The following is a 15,048-nucleotide window of genomic DNA, read 5'->3' as shown; positions in this document are numbered from 1 at the left end:
TACATCAGCAACACCATAAAAGGAAATGACTCCGTATCAGTAGGAAAAAGCAAGGAGACGCCATAGAAAAGTCCTGAACATGGAGTACTGTAAAGAGAAAATGAAACAGCCTCCAACAAGCTCTTAAACCAACCCACTTGTTTCCATAGATCAAGGAGATACTATAGAAAAGCCACAAGCATGAAGTATTGTAAAGGGAAAACGAAACAGCATTGAACAAGTTCTTAAACCAACTCCGCTCAACTCCATATATCAAGAAGACACCATAGAAAAGCTCCGAGCATGATGAATTGTAAAGAGAAAATGAAACAGCCTCCAACAAGCTCTTAAACCAACCCATTTGATTCCATAGATCAAGGAGATACTATAGAAAAGCCACAAGCATGAAGAATTGTAAAGAGAAAATGAAACACCATCTAACAAGCTCTTAACCCAACCCTGCTCTACATCATATATCAAGGTCTAGCGCCAACTTTACTCATCATACATCCAGCTTTTTAGATCCTATAAAGAATATAAGTTATGATGGCTCAAAAAACACATGTTGAGCATTTTGTAATGCCAGGAAACACTTAGAAGTAAACATGAGCCACAATGATCCTGTGAAGATCAAGAAATATCTGGGAAGGGAGAACCCTTGGACTGAGGTACCCAGGAGGTGATGTTAATCAGGTGTCACTGTCCCTCCTGGAAGGGATTGGGACTCCCTTCCCATTCCCCCTCCTGCAAGTAGTGAGCAGCAGCACCTGAGGCAAGGGAAAAGTCAAAGGTTAAGTCAAGGTGGGGGTGGGCGAGTAAATGAGATTAAAAGGAGGCAAGTAAGGTGACTTGGCCTTTTTCCCATCATGACAGCCTTCCCACCTGCCTTTGTGGATATAAGGTGCAAGAAATGAAGGGGAATGCAGAGAAAAGGTCTTATGGCATCTTCAGAAGGGTGGATACCCAAGTCTTAAACCTACTCCCACAGGGGGAGGGGTGTCAAGATTAGGCTATACTATTAAAAGAAATGCATAAGTGTTACCTGGTTGACCAGAAGTAAATGTGTGGAAAGGGTGTAGACTAGCATCAGATGAAGATAGCAATGTTAGGGCAAATGGAAGAATTCCTGGAAGTAAATTGGCTTGGATAATGATGTCAAGCATGTACAATCAATACAGCTTCAACCTTGTATCCCAACAATGAAAAGTCTGTGTGTATTTAGAGTGGGCTATGGGGAAGGAGGGGGGGGGGGGAAGGAGCTAACAGCTTCCTGAGTTATAACTGTACTTTTGAACATGAAATAAATTGCACGCATCCAGTCTCATGAGGGGGCAGCACAAAGATGATGAGTAATGTCCATCTAGATTCTCCTTCCTCATCCGCTGACGTTACTAAGAGGCCAGTGAGCTTGAGACTATCAGCAGAGAGTTGAACAACTTCTTAAGGGATTGCCTATACTTTAAGACATTTGCAAAGAGTAGGAAGTAGGACCTACTGATGGGCAGGAGGGCTTCAGATGGGAGGTAGTCCAGAGATCAAGTTCTGCACCAGCCTCATCTATGTAGTGGACGTCTGAGGAACCTGTTAGTTAATCATCTGGTTAGTTAAGAAGGACCTCACCAGATTGATCCAGTTTGATTAATTTGAGCTATGAAGATAAAACCTGCCCCAAGGAAGCTAAACAATCCATGATGAATCCAGAATAATATAAGGAATTTGATCAAAGAGGACCTGGTGAAGCCTCACAAGCAGGGCTGCCAACGGTAATGTTCAGACAGATTTTTTCCTGATATAAACCCTGGTGTCATGTTGCCATCCTTAAGGTATTTGTTCCAGAATACTTGGTACATCTATTCTCTTTTGCTAATGACATCTGATCATTAAGATCTTATTTATTGTGTATTATTTATTTTTCTACACCTAAAGATGTGCATTTTATTCAAAGCTCTTATAACTATCAAGCTCTTTTATGTTGGAACGCATTACCTAGAGATCTATTACTATTCTAGCTTCCGACATGCTCTCAAAACGTATTTATTTAAAAACTTCTTATGCTAATTATTATGCCTTATTGATTTACTGGTTTTACTCTTCTTCTGTAACTATGTGATCCACTTTGCACCGCTGGGGATCCAGTGACATATAAATGCTAAATTAGATTAGATTTGTAGGGCTCAAAGTGGAGCTGAGCCTCTGCAGTGGAAGCTCAGGCTTAGGCAGTAGCTGAGAAGCATCAGGAGTCAGGAACTGCATGGCTGAAGACAGAGGAATGGATCAGGCACTTGCAGATAGCAAGAGTTAGAGTCAGACTAGGGCTGTGGACCTGGAACTGGAATCTGAAACAGGGCCTGGAACTGGAGTCAGAAATCAAGTAACAGATCATCCTGCAGCAGAGAGACTCCTTGTATAGGAGGCTCAACAGCCAGTGGGCTGATAGACCTTGGGGTTGCTGAGGGCAGTTTCTTCCTTCTTGGCAAACCCTTTTAACTGAGCTCCAGCCAATTCCAAATGCCTAGGAGTGCGGCCTTGGGACCCATCTGGAGAGTCTTCTCTTAAATATTAGCTTGCTCCGGGTACAGCTGTAGGATACTCATCCTGAACTCCAGGCCTAAGCCAGGTTCAGATCTCTATCAGGATCTTCTCGGGAGTGATAGGGAGCATAGATGGCTTGGATGGGCCATATGGTCTTTATCTGCTCACATTTTTCTCTGTTTCACCTGCACCCAGCTCTCCTCGGCCTCTCAACAGAGTCTCTGACACCAATATGTCACTTCTCATGTTTCTGCAAGCCACAAATCCCGCAAGGTTCGGCATGACGGCTTCCCCAACCAGCTCCTCTGGCAGCACAACTTAGAGCACCTCTTGCAGGGATGGGTCCTCTCCACCTCACAGTTCAATGCACCCCCGTTTAAAAATGTTCCATGTGCTGCTGTGGGGTTCTTTGATCTCCACCCACGTCCTGCTACAATGGACTCCTCAGTCTGTTTCCAATGCTTTGGCGAGAAATCCTCTACCTTCATCTGGGAAGTAGGGCCCCTGACTTCACTCTTCCAATTCACCATGTCAAAAGCAAGAAAATGATAAAACATGGAAACAGAGGCAGGCAGACTAAGAAGGCCCCGTACCAGTGGCGTAGCCACAGGTGGGCTTGAGTGGGCCAGGGCCCACCCATTTATGGCTCAGGCCCACCCAACAGTAGCACATGTTTATTAGTAACTGGTGGGAATCCCAAGCTCCACCAGCTGAAGATTTCCCCCTGATGCTAACAAAAACGCTACTCTCCATGGCACTGGCACCTGCGCATGCTCAGTTTTCAGTGCATTCCTGCTGCCAAGGTGGAAAGAAGCATTTTCCCACCAGCTGAGATTTATTTTTTTTTTGGGGGGGGGGGGGGGGAGAACACTTGGTGCCCACCCAATTCTTACCTAGGCCCACCCAAAATCTGTTGTCTGGCTACGCCCCTGCCCCGTACACACTCATACTGGGTCTCCCAGCTACCTACATTTTTCCACTCTCTGGTGCTGACAGGAGCTCCTGAAGTGTGTGCCATTCCTCAGTCCTGTAATTCACTATATTACACCAAGAATGAAGGGGAAGGAAGAGGCACCCTACAGCTGAAATTTCAAACATTGCTGGAAATTGTCTGTACATGTGCCAGTGTCCGTTCTGCTCTGTCTACCTGTGATTTGTGGCAGGTTTATATCACATTCTGTAAAACACACAGTACTGAGCTTCAGCTGATCCCTGAGGAATGAACTTTGGCAAGGCGGCACTGCTAAGAACTCTTCCCAGTGTCGGAGGGATTGTTCTGGAGGAGATGGGCTGAGCCCATTGCTTTGTTCACTGCACATCTGACTTAGATTATAATCTCTCAGCTTTCCAGTACCTTTACTGCCTCCTGGTATTCCAGTTTGCAGAAACCTGGCAACTGGCAAGTTGTCTTGGGAAGTCTTCTCTCTCTTTACTAGACTCTAAGCTGGGGGGGAAAGGGAGGGAGAAAGACTAGGAGAGGAGGAGGAGAGGGAGGGAGAGAAAGGGAGAAGGAGAGGGAGAAGACTTCACTGTTCTTTCCAGGAAGAGCCAGTGGATGTCAGTTGCTGCAGAAGGATCTTCACCAGCAAAAGAGTCAGTCGCTTGGAAATCTTTATTTGCTAGAAAGAAAGAGAAGAAAAATCTGCGAAGAAAGTTTGCGGCTGAAAGAGGGAAGTGTGTAGAGTGTCCAGCTCACCTGAGACGTCCCCTCCAGCTATGGTCCTGCCCCCAGTGCTGTGACTCCTCGGACTCCCCAGAAGGGTAAGGCTAAGCTGAAGACATGGGGGTGGGGGGGGGGGGGGGGGAGGAGGGTAGCAGCAGAGGACTGGGATTTCTTGTCTGAGCTCAGGGGTGGTGGGCAGCCTCTGGTAATCCATCAGAGGACATGGGTGCAGAAAGCCTGACAGGAGTGATGTTTTCTTCCTATCAGGAAGGTGAAAGCACCAGTCTGAACATGCAAAGGGAAAAGTGCTGCAGAGCAGAAGCTTCCAAATGCTGAGAGGGAGACTTTCTGTCACTCTCCATGTACACAGCACAGCCCCTTCATGTGAACCCCAAAGGGGCCAGGGGGTGCTTTTGCTCACCTGCATTCAGGAGTTTCTATCTTTGAAGGATTCTTGACATATTCTTCGGTCCATCAACATTACATTATATAACGTGTAACGTGTGTAAGAACTCGCCTGTAGAGATGCCTTCATGGCTGTTTTTCTAATGTCTGAGGGTAGAAGGGATAATTGACTCCTCTGAAGGAAGAGAGTTTTGCAATTTTGCATTTGATTTAGATTTTTCTTATCAAACGTTGTTGGTGAATCTATTATTCAACAGGACCTGGAGATACAGCAAAGAGAGGACTGAGGGGAAATATGATAGAGGTCTATAAAATCACGCGTGGAGCAGAATAATTTGTTTACTCTTTCTAAAAGTTCAAAGACCAGAGGACACTGAATGCATAGTTAAGCTCTGCAACTCGTTGCCAGAGGATATGATAAAAGCAGTTAGTATAGCTGGGTTTAAAACAGGTTTAGACAAATTCCAGGAGGAAAAGTCCATAAACTATTATTAGGCTAGACATGGGGAAAGCCGCTGCTTATCCCTGGGGTTATGTAAAATGGAATCTTGCTACTTCTTGGGATTCTGCCAGGTACTTGAGACCTGGACTGGTCACTGCTGGAAAAAGGATACTGGCCTAGATGATCTGACCCAGCATGACAACTCTTTTGTTAGGCTCTAATGGTAAAAGTCTCTCCCCCCCCCCCCCCCCACACACAATATAATACAGGACAGTGAGCTTCTCTCACACACATCAGGTTGTATCAACCTAATGTCATGTCCTCATGAACCTTGTTTAAGATTTGATTTTCAGAATGTATTGGGATGGGATTTAACAAAGCCAGACTGGAAAACCAGTTTGTAATGGCAGCGGTATCTCTGCTTGCTGTGACCTGAACTCTTACTCCAAGATATAAGGAGGAGGAAAAGAGGTTGGGGGTGGATACAAAGACCAGCCAAGAGCCTGCCACGTCCCAGGAAATTCTTCCTGCCCGGCACTCTACTCCTGGAGTAATGTTTGGCATTGATGCTACCTTCACTATTTCTAGAACTGTAAGCAGGGCTGGATAAGCCATTAGGAAAAGAACCTTAGTGATTAGGGCCCCATCCTGCTGTCGAATGCTCCAGCTGTATCCAGTAAATCAAAGTCTCTTCTCTGAGTTGTAAACACAGACTTAAGGGTTTCCATTCCAGAGCTCTGCAGTGAGTGATGTGACAAGAGTCACAGAAGAACAGCATAAAGCAGGATGGAAGGCATCCAAGTATCTTGGCCGTCATGGGTGGGCTGGTCTTTCATGTTGACCAGCTGACCAGGGCTTCCCTGACCTATATACTACAGCTAGCCCTGCCCCTGGATAGGGCATTAGACAGCCCTGCCTGTGTCTGAGGCAGGAAAGAAACATTTGGGTCTAGCGGTGACTGAAGATGTTCTGTGGGGATAAGGATTGATGTGGGGAAAGCACGCAAAGGTAGAGGAACAAAGACGCCACTATGAAAAGTCGCAAGGAAAAAACAGAGGAGTAAGGTGGAACTTCCAACACAAAACCAGGAAACATTGACTTCAATATAGTAGAAAATTTATTGTGGTGATTGCACCTCTAAGACTCGACATGGTGCCGTCTTTCGGTGATTCCGCCTGCGTCAGAAGTCTGTGAGTGTGTAGCCTCAAGTATATCTACTGTTAAGACAAGAGGCTATCAATATACTCTGTACAGAGACATTGATTGGCTTCACAGTGGAGTTTTCTTTTGAAAGAGTAAACATCAATCTTCATCTCTCAAGAGTAACATAGTAAATGACGGCAGATAAAGACCTGAAAGGTCCATCCAGTCTGCCCAACAGATAAACTCATTTTACATGGTATGTGATACTTTATACCAGAGTTTGATTTGTCCTTGCCTTTCTCAGGGCACAGACCGTAGAAGTCTGCCCAGCACTGTTCTTGTACTAAAAGTTCTGAAGCTAACGTTGAAGCCCCTTAAAATTTACACTCCAGCCCATCCATATCTATTCAGTCACAATCAGGGCATAGACCGTAGAAGTCTGCCCAGTCTGTCCAGCACTGGTTTTGCTTCTCAATTACTGGTGTTGCAACCCAATCTCCGCTAAGATTCACTGGATCCATTCCTTCTAAACAGGATTCCTTTGTGTTTATCCCACGCAAGTTTGAATTCCATTACCGTTTTCATCTCCACCACCTCCCACAAGGAGTGCATTCCACATATCCACCACCCTCTCCGTGAAAAAATACTTCCTGACATTACTCTTGAGTCTGCCCCCCTTCAACCGCAAATCATGTCCTCTAGTACTACCGCCTTCCCGTCTCTGGAAGAGGTTTGTTTGCGGATTAATGCTTTTGAAGGAGTATATTCATGGCCTCTTGTCTTAACAGTAGATATACTTGAGGCTTCACACTCACAGACTCCTGATGCAGGCGGAATCGCCACAACACAGTCCCGTGTCGAGTCTTAGAGGTCTATTCACCACAATACATTTTCTACTATATTGAAGTCCACGTTTCTTGGATTTGTGTTGGAAGTTCCATCAGATACCCTACTCCTTTGTTTTTTTCCTTGGCATAAGGATTTACAAATGAGATAGTTCTCATCCACCCAGGAAAGATTCTACAGTCCTTGGCACATCCTTTTCAAATCCTGTTTCAACCAGCACTTAAACTAGGGAAGAGGGAAGCATCAACTCTTTTCCCCTCCCCCAAACAAATGAAGTAAACAAGGTTAGCTCTGCAAGGATGAAAGCCCAAAATCAACCTTTGGGAGACAGAAACCAGATGAATATGAGTGATCAGGGCCATCCCAAGGGCTGTGCGAGCAGTGGGGCTGCGCAAGGCCCAAGGGAGACGGGTGCAAAAATACCCACCCAATGTTTCCACTATGGTAGTGGGGTGGGGCATTAGGGTGTGTGTCGCACAGGGCACGATTCTGGCTTGAGATGCTCCTGTGAGAGATAACAGTTAGCAATGTGGAAAAAAAATTTGAGGTGGATCATTGGCTTGGAGAGTCACAGTCCTGAAGGCCACCATAGCAGAGAAAGACTTTAGATATTGTTGTGATCACAGAATCTTGGTGTAAAGAGATAGAAGAGAGAACTGAGAAAAGAAAAGGAAAGAAGGGGGAGAGTTCTTTTTAGTGGGAACACAGTAGTATCCACTGAATTAAAAGAGAGCAGGAAGAAGCTGAATTCCAGGTACGGAAACACACCTCCAGACAGGGGAAGGAGGTGGATTCAAGTATAAAACTGATCCTCAGGATGCTGGACCAAAGGGAGGACCTGCTTTGAGGTCACCTCAGCCTACCAGATGTGGGCTGGAGCCTACAAGTTTCAGCGTTACTAGGAGTGGAAATGTCCTTGATACCCTACAAGGAGTGTTTTTTGGGCAACTTTTCTAGAGTTGGGAATGGTCCAATAGGACTGGAGAAGGGCAAATGTGGTCCTTCTTCAAAAAAAGTAGAAGAAAGGAGGAGGTTGGGAACTACAGGGCAGTTAGTCTAACCTCTGTTGTAAGTAAATTAATATAAGCATTTCTGAAACAGATGATAGTGAGGTTTTTGGAATCCAATGGACTGCAAGAGCGAGACAACATGGTTTCACTAAAGGCAGGTCTGACAGACAAATCTGATTAATTTCTTTGACTGGGTGATCAGAGAGTTGGATCAAGAGAGAGCATTAAATGTAGTGTACTTTGATTTTAGCAAAGCCTTTAACACAGTTCTGCATAGGTGATTGATAAATAAGCTCAGTGCTCTTGTTAGGGCCCTAAAGTGACTGACTGGTTTAGGAACTGGTTGAATGGAAGACGAGAAAGGGTAGTGGTGAATGAGCTCATTCTGAGGAAAGGGATGTTATCAGTGGTGTGACCAGGGACTGGTCCCTGACATGGCTCTTTTTAACATTTTTGTAAGCAATATTGAGAAAGGGCTGTCTGGTAAGGTTTGCCTCTTTGTGCCGGATACGAAAATATGCAGTGTAGTAATACCCCTGGTGGTGTGGATAACATAAGGAGGGATATATCAAAATTTGGAGAATGGTCTGGAATCTTGCAGCAAAGATTTAATGCTAAAAAATGCAGGGTCATGTGCTTGAGCTGCAAAAACCAGAGGGAACGGCACAGTTGAAGAACTTTTGTGTACCAAAGAGGAGAGGGACGTGAGTGTGATCATATGTGGCGGACAGGTAGAAAAGTCAACTAGAAGGATGCTTGAATACATAGGGAGAAGAATGGCCAGTAGGAAAAAGGAGGTAGACTCTCTTTGTTAAATTGTACAGCGCTGCGTAACCCTAGTAGCGCTCTAGAAATGTTAAGTAGTAGTAGTAGGTAGACTCTGTTGAGACCTCATTTAGAATATTGTGTTCAATTCTGGAGACCAAACCTTCAAAAAGATATAAACAGGCTGCAGTTAGTCCAGAGGGCGGCTACTAAAATGGTCAATGTATTTTATCATGAAGTGTATGGGAACAGACAAAGAACTCAATATATATATATTGGCAGAAGGACAAGGAAGATACGATAAGAGAGATTTAAATGCCTCCATGCGATAAATGCACAGGAGGCAAGTCTCTTTCAATTGAAAAGAAGCTCTGGAACAAGGGGCATAGAACAAAACTGAGAGGAGACAGACTCAGCAGTGTTCTAGGGTAACATTTCTTTATGAACAAGATGGTGGATGCATTGAACAGCCTTCCAGTGGTGGTGGTGGTGGAGAAGACGAAGACTGGGACAAGTGTAGAAGCTCTCTGAGGGACAGACCCATTCCCTTTCTACCCTGCCCCCACCCTCCCTTTCCCATCACTTATCAAGCTTACAAAATTACTACCTTGACTGGCGGTGATCCCCAAGTCTCACCAGTTTAAGACATTCTGAGCAGAAACCTTTGGGCCATCAAAAAACTGTGGCAATTGGCAGCTGCGCTCCTAACCTCTGATGATGGACACCTGTGCGTGTCAATTCTTGTGCATGCTGAGCATATGTGAGAACACAGCATGCATTGGCATCAGCTAGAGGGGCTTGTGGATCCTCAAACCAATGGTGCATGCTACTCCCGAGTGGGCCTAAGCCCTATGCCTCTGAAGGATTGTAGAGTTTAGTAGCTGGTATGGATGAGCAGACTGGATAGGCCATGTTGTATTTATTTGTTGTCATTGTCCATGTTTCTGTGTAACTAGAGGAAGATCTTACTCAAAGGGAGGCAGTGCTGGATCTAGAACTGAGTTCATGGTCAGGGAAAATTTGGAATCTAGTGATCACCTTATCGTGTGGTTCAGTAATAACTTCTGCCGTGAGCTGAACCATTCTAAAAACTAAAGTCTTAGAGTTCAGAAGGGTAAGTGACGGGGTTGAGGAGACCCTACTGGCCTTGGCCTTTGCTTTGTAGCCAAGATGTGGGAAAGATAGTTTACAAATGTATAATATAATCTAAAACGTGGAGAATTAGCAAAGCAACAGATCTCTGTGTGGAGAAGAGGAAAATGAAAACAAGAACAAAATTAGTAAGAGCAAAGAGAATAATATTCATAAAATATGGAAAAAAAATTAGGAGAAGAGAGCTATGAGTAAAAATAAAGAAACACAGGGAGGACAGCTCGATGACTGAAGGCCCAAAGAAGGAACTGGTACACTGACCTACAAGCAAGACCTCCCTTTGATATACTATCCTGGTAATTACCCATTCAATATAGATGAGATCAAACCTTACTTAGATATTTAATGGAGAGACAGAAAAGGAAACCGCAGGAGGAATAGGTAAGATGAAAGGAGAAAGTGGTGTTAGTGAGCAGGGATGACCTTCAGAAAGCAGATAAATTCTCTTACTTGGCATTTACAGAAAGAGAAGGTCAGGAAATGAAATGAGTGTGAAATGCTCAGAAACTCAATAGAAAGGAAGAGAGAGGATCTTGGAGTACTTACAAAAAGGAAAGAGGATAAGGTACAGGACTTCGTGTAGCTCAGCCCATGACGCTGAAAGAGCTGAAGAAGTTTTTGACTGTAGCTCTCACAACTTTGTTCATCAGTGATATGGAAGAACATAGGCAGAGCTTCCCAAACTGTGGGTCGGGACCCCAAATAGGGTGGACTTTCCATAGGTACATCACTATTTTGCATCTCTGGGTGGGGGTCACACAATTTTATGTGGCCACTATCATGGCGTCACGGCCACAAAAAAAAGATTGAAAAGCACTGCCAAATGGCCTATCCAGTCTGCTAACCTATATCAACTGCTCATCAGTATGGTCCTTTCCTCCCGTTAGAGATTGGGCTTCTCCCACATTTTCAGTTCTCATCTCCACCATCTCCCCTGGGAGGCCGTTCTATGCATCCACTACCATTTCTTTAAAGAAATATTTCCTTATGTTACTTCATAGTCTATCCCTTTTCACGTATTCCAGAGCTCTCTTTCTGTTGCACAGAGTTAATTAAATATCTCTATTAGGGGAAGGAGGAAGGCTAGAAATGGAATTGTGAGGCTGAAAGATGCTGAAAGTGATGAGGAAAAAGCGGATGTGCTACAGAAATATTTCTCTTCTGTGTTCACGGAAAAAAGCCCTAGAGAAGGAATTAGTCCGCTGACAAAGGTATATGGGAATGAAGAAAGTGTTTAAGAACCACTTGAAAAACTGTAAGTGGACAAAGCCATGGGCTTGAGTGGAGGAGTGGCCTAGTGGTTAGGGTGGTGGACTTTGGTCCTGAGGAACTGAGTTCGATTCCCGGCACAGGCAGCTCCTTGTGACTCTGGGCAAGTCACTTAACCCTCCATTGCCCCATGTAAGCCGCATTGAGCCTGCCATGAGTGGGAAAGCGCGGGGTACAAATGTAATAAAAATAAATAAATAAAATACAACCCAGAATATCGAGGAAGGTTAGAGAGGTTCGAGTGAGTCCTCTTAAAGATTTGTTTAAAAAATTCTTGGAGACAGGGGAGGTTCCAGAGATTGGAGAAGAATGGCTTTGGTCCCTCATTACAAAAATGGAGACAGAGAAGAAGCTGGAAACTACAAGCCGGTAAACCTCACTTTGGAGGTTGGAAAAGTAATGGAGGCACTGTCGAAGGAAAGGATAGTGAACTTCTTGGAATCCAATGGGTTACAAGATGCTTTGCTAAAGGAAACTTGTGTCAAATAAATCTGATTGATTTCTTTGACTGGGAGACTAGAGAATTGGATCGAGGACATGAGCTAGGTATAGTCTGCCTGGAGTTCAGCATAGCTTTTCACATGGTTCCTCAGAGGAGGCTCATGAATAAATTAAGTGGGCTGAAGTTAGGACCAAAAGTACCTGAACTGAATTAGTTGACTGACAGACAAAGAGGGAGGTGGTAAATGGAATTCGCTCGGAGGAAAGGAAGGTGAGTAGTGGAGTGCCTGAAGGCATGGTACTGGGGCCAATTCTATTCAATATATTTCTGAGTGACATTACCAAAGAGTTAGAAGAAAAAGTTTGCCTGTTTGTGGATGGCATGATTCTTAGTAACAGAGTGGACACCCTGGAAGAAGTGGACATTAAAGTTTAATGCGAAGAAGTGCAGAGTGATGCACTTGGGATGTAGAAATCCAAAGACTCTGTAAATGATAGAGGGCAAGAGGCTGAGAAGCACAAATCAGGAGATAGGGCTTGGGGTGATAGTGTCTGAGGATCTCAAGATGGTAAGTCTGTATGACAAGATGATGGTCAAAGCCAAATTTATTTATTTTATTTATTGGAATTTATTAACCGCCTTTATGAAGAGATTCACCCAAGCGTCAGTTTCTAACCCAGTCAGTCATTTTGGTGCTCAATTTATTTATAAATCATTTGTTTGAAACTGTGTCAAAGGCCTTGCTGAAATCCAACTACGATACCTCTAACTTTGTCCCCAATGCAACGTTTTGGTTATCCAGTCAAAAAAAAAATGTATTCTTCTGACAAGACGCTGCCTTGGAGCCTGTAATGCACTGGATTCCAGAAACTGCACTGACCTCCATTTGCAGCAGACGTTAATTTACTCTCTATGAGATCCGACCAATGGACCTGGACTTTCCAGGCTCCACTTTGCCCTAACTCTAGTTCAAAGAGCAAACTGTGCAACTGCCAGAACGTCCCCAAGTTCTTGTCTGGCACCTGCACTTTTAGATCTGTAGCTTCTCATTAACTCAGTCTTTCGAAAATCATTTCAGGTCTACTTCACTTCCATTCCTGTGACCTTGGCCTTTCCTCAGTGACCACTGGACAGAAATATTTGTTTACAAATTCTGGTTTACCCTCATCAGCCTCTAAATATTCCTCCCCTTCGGCCTTGAATCTCACAAAGACACTTTTGCACCTCTTCTTGTCACTAATATATCTAAGAAAATCATGTTCACGTGTTGTACCAAAGTAGCTATTTTTTTTTTACATTTACAGTTTTGCTCTCCTAATTACTTTCCCAGTACCTCTTCGCGTTTCCAAATGTTGCTGCAGTGGGATTACAAAGGAAAGATCCTGTCAGATAAATGTTGTTGGACTCTTTGAACGAGAGGCCAAAAGACTAAATTAAGGAAGCCCACTGCACGTGGTCCATCTGCAACTGAGTAAGGCCTTCAACACTAATTCCACATAGCAGAAGATTAAGTTGTCCTTTTACGAAGCTGCGGAAAAAGGGGGCCTGCACTGGCGCTGGAGCGTGTTGTTAATACTCGCCGAGGCCCCCTTTTACCATGGCAGGTTTCTCTTTTCTTAAAGAAATGGCCATGTGGCAAGTGAACCACTTGCCATGCGGTCATTTCGGGGTGGACCGCTTACTTCCACCCACTGAGGTGGCGGTAAGGGCTCCCACGTTAACCCAGCGGTAACCGGTTAGCGTGTGACACTGCCTGATTTGCAGCGCCAGAAATGGCTATTAAGATAGACAGAGAGAAAGCCACTGCTTGCCCCGGGATTGGTATTATGGAATGTTGCTACCTTTTTTTGATTCTGCCAGGTATTTGTGACCTGGATTGGCCGCTGCTGGAAGAAGGATATTGGGCTAGATGGACCTTTGGTATGACCCTGTAGGGCTAGTCTACTGTTCTTATCCCTGCACTTGAGTTCATTTCCTCCTGCTTTTGAACTTTGACCCTATTGCAAATTACCTTACTCTTTTTAGGACCTGCTTCCAACCTGATTGAATGTCCCCTCCTTCCCCAGCTGAAGGGACGTCTGGCTGAGCGTTTAAAAATTGACCCACATAAGCAAAGCTGCCAAGTTACCCGGTTCTAAGTGGCAGATTTTAGGCCAGTCCAGGCTTTCTGACAAACCTATCATGCAGTGGTGTAGGAAGGGCGGAGCGGTGGGGGCGGTCCGCCCCGGGTGCACGCTGCTGGAGGGTGCAGAGAGCAGCTGTGCAACTGTCAGCTCTGCTGGTTCCCTGCTCCCTCTGCCCCGGAATAGGGAGGGAGGGGGGTTGTGCTGCACCCTGGGGGGACGGATGGCGCTGCACCCGGGGGAGGGGGGTGCGCAGCGGCGATCCGCCCCGGGTGGCAGCCGACCTAGGATCGCCACTGCTATCATGATATACTATGGGACACGCAGGAGGGATTTCAGTGGGTAGAATCAGGGACTATGACTCCCACATTGCTTTAGGATGTAAGTTCAAACCAGGACTGGCCTAAAAGTCTCTCTTTTGGAACTGTGTAACTTAGCAGCTCTCTATAAGTGACACAATCCATTCAAGGCAATGGGCTATAAGATCACAAGACCTGTAATGAAAATGAAGACCTCTCCAGTCTGCCCACCCATGCCGTCTACTCACTCTTTCACTCCCTTAGAGATCCTACGAACTTGTCCCAAGCTCTCTTAAGTTCAGATAAGGTCTTCGTTTCCACCACTTCTACCGGGAGGCCATTCCACGAATTCACCACCCTTTTCACGAAGAAGTATTTTCTCGGGTTACTTCTGAGTCTGTCCACTTTTACCTTCATCCTATGCCCCCTCGTTCCAGAGTTTCCTTTCAATTAAAAGAGACTCGCCTCCTGTGGATTTATGTTATGGAGGTATCTGAATGTCTGTATCACATCTCCCCTCTCCAAATGGCATCAGTCACCAATAGTGATCTCATCTCCATTCCTGTGTTCTTAGCGATAAGCAAGGAGAGGAAACGAATATAGAGGCCGAGGTTTCTTCCACATTTTTTCATGTTTCCAGTTAAGTACCATGTTTCCCATAGTGCCTCATTCTGTTTGAAATGTGGCAGCTTGAGAGTTGCCCAGATCCGCTGCAGGTGATGGTCTGATACTCAGGCCACCGAATGGTTGGTATGTCATGGCATTGCACTGACTTACTCTCGACATCTCTGCTTCCTTCCAGATCTGACAGCTCCTGAGGACATCATGCTGCTCACCTGGACCTCGGCACTCTGCATGTGGGGATTTTTCAGCCTATGCAGGGGAGGCTCATTGCACTCTGTAAGAAAAGGTATTCCTGCATTCTTTTCTTTCTCCAGGTACTAACTTGCATTTCCCAAATCAGCAGCAGCCCTAGAG

General features: G+C 45.1%; 1 protein-coding gene across 4 annotated transcripts in view; it reads left to right on the top strand.

The window, feature by feature from the left end:
* Positions 1–4,013: 4,013 nt before the first annotated feature.
* LOC115479511 (collagen alpha-1(XVI) chain-like) overlaps positions 4,014–15,048 on the top strand; it is a 136,160-nt gene continuing 125,125 nt past the window's right edge. For all 4 annotated transcript variants that reach the window (XM_030217456.1, XM_030217455.1, XM_030217454.1 and 1 more), the window contains exons 1-2: positions 4,014–4,272; positions 14,873–14,980. In XM_030217456.1, coding sequence (XP_030073316.1) covers positions 14,896–14,980 — 85 coding nt within the window. In that variant the 5' untranslated portion in view covers positions 4,014–4,272; positions 14,873–14,895. The remainder of the gene's footprint in view (positions 4,273–14,872; positions 14,981–15,048) is intronic.

This window comes from Microcaecilia unicolor, chromosome 11, assembly GCF_901765095.1.
Source record: "Microcaecilia unicolor chromosome 11, aMicUni1.1, whole genome shotgun sequence".
In the NCBI taxonomy this organism is placed as follows: Eukaryota; Metazoa; Chordata; class Amphibia; order Gymnophiona; family Siphonopidae; genus Microcaecilia; species Microcaecilia unicolor.
Note: the sequence above shows the minus strand (reverse complement) of the source record. Positions and strands in the feature narration are given on the sequence as shown.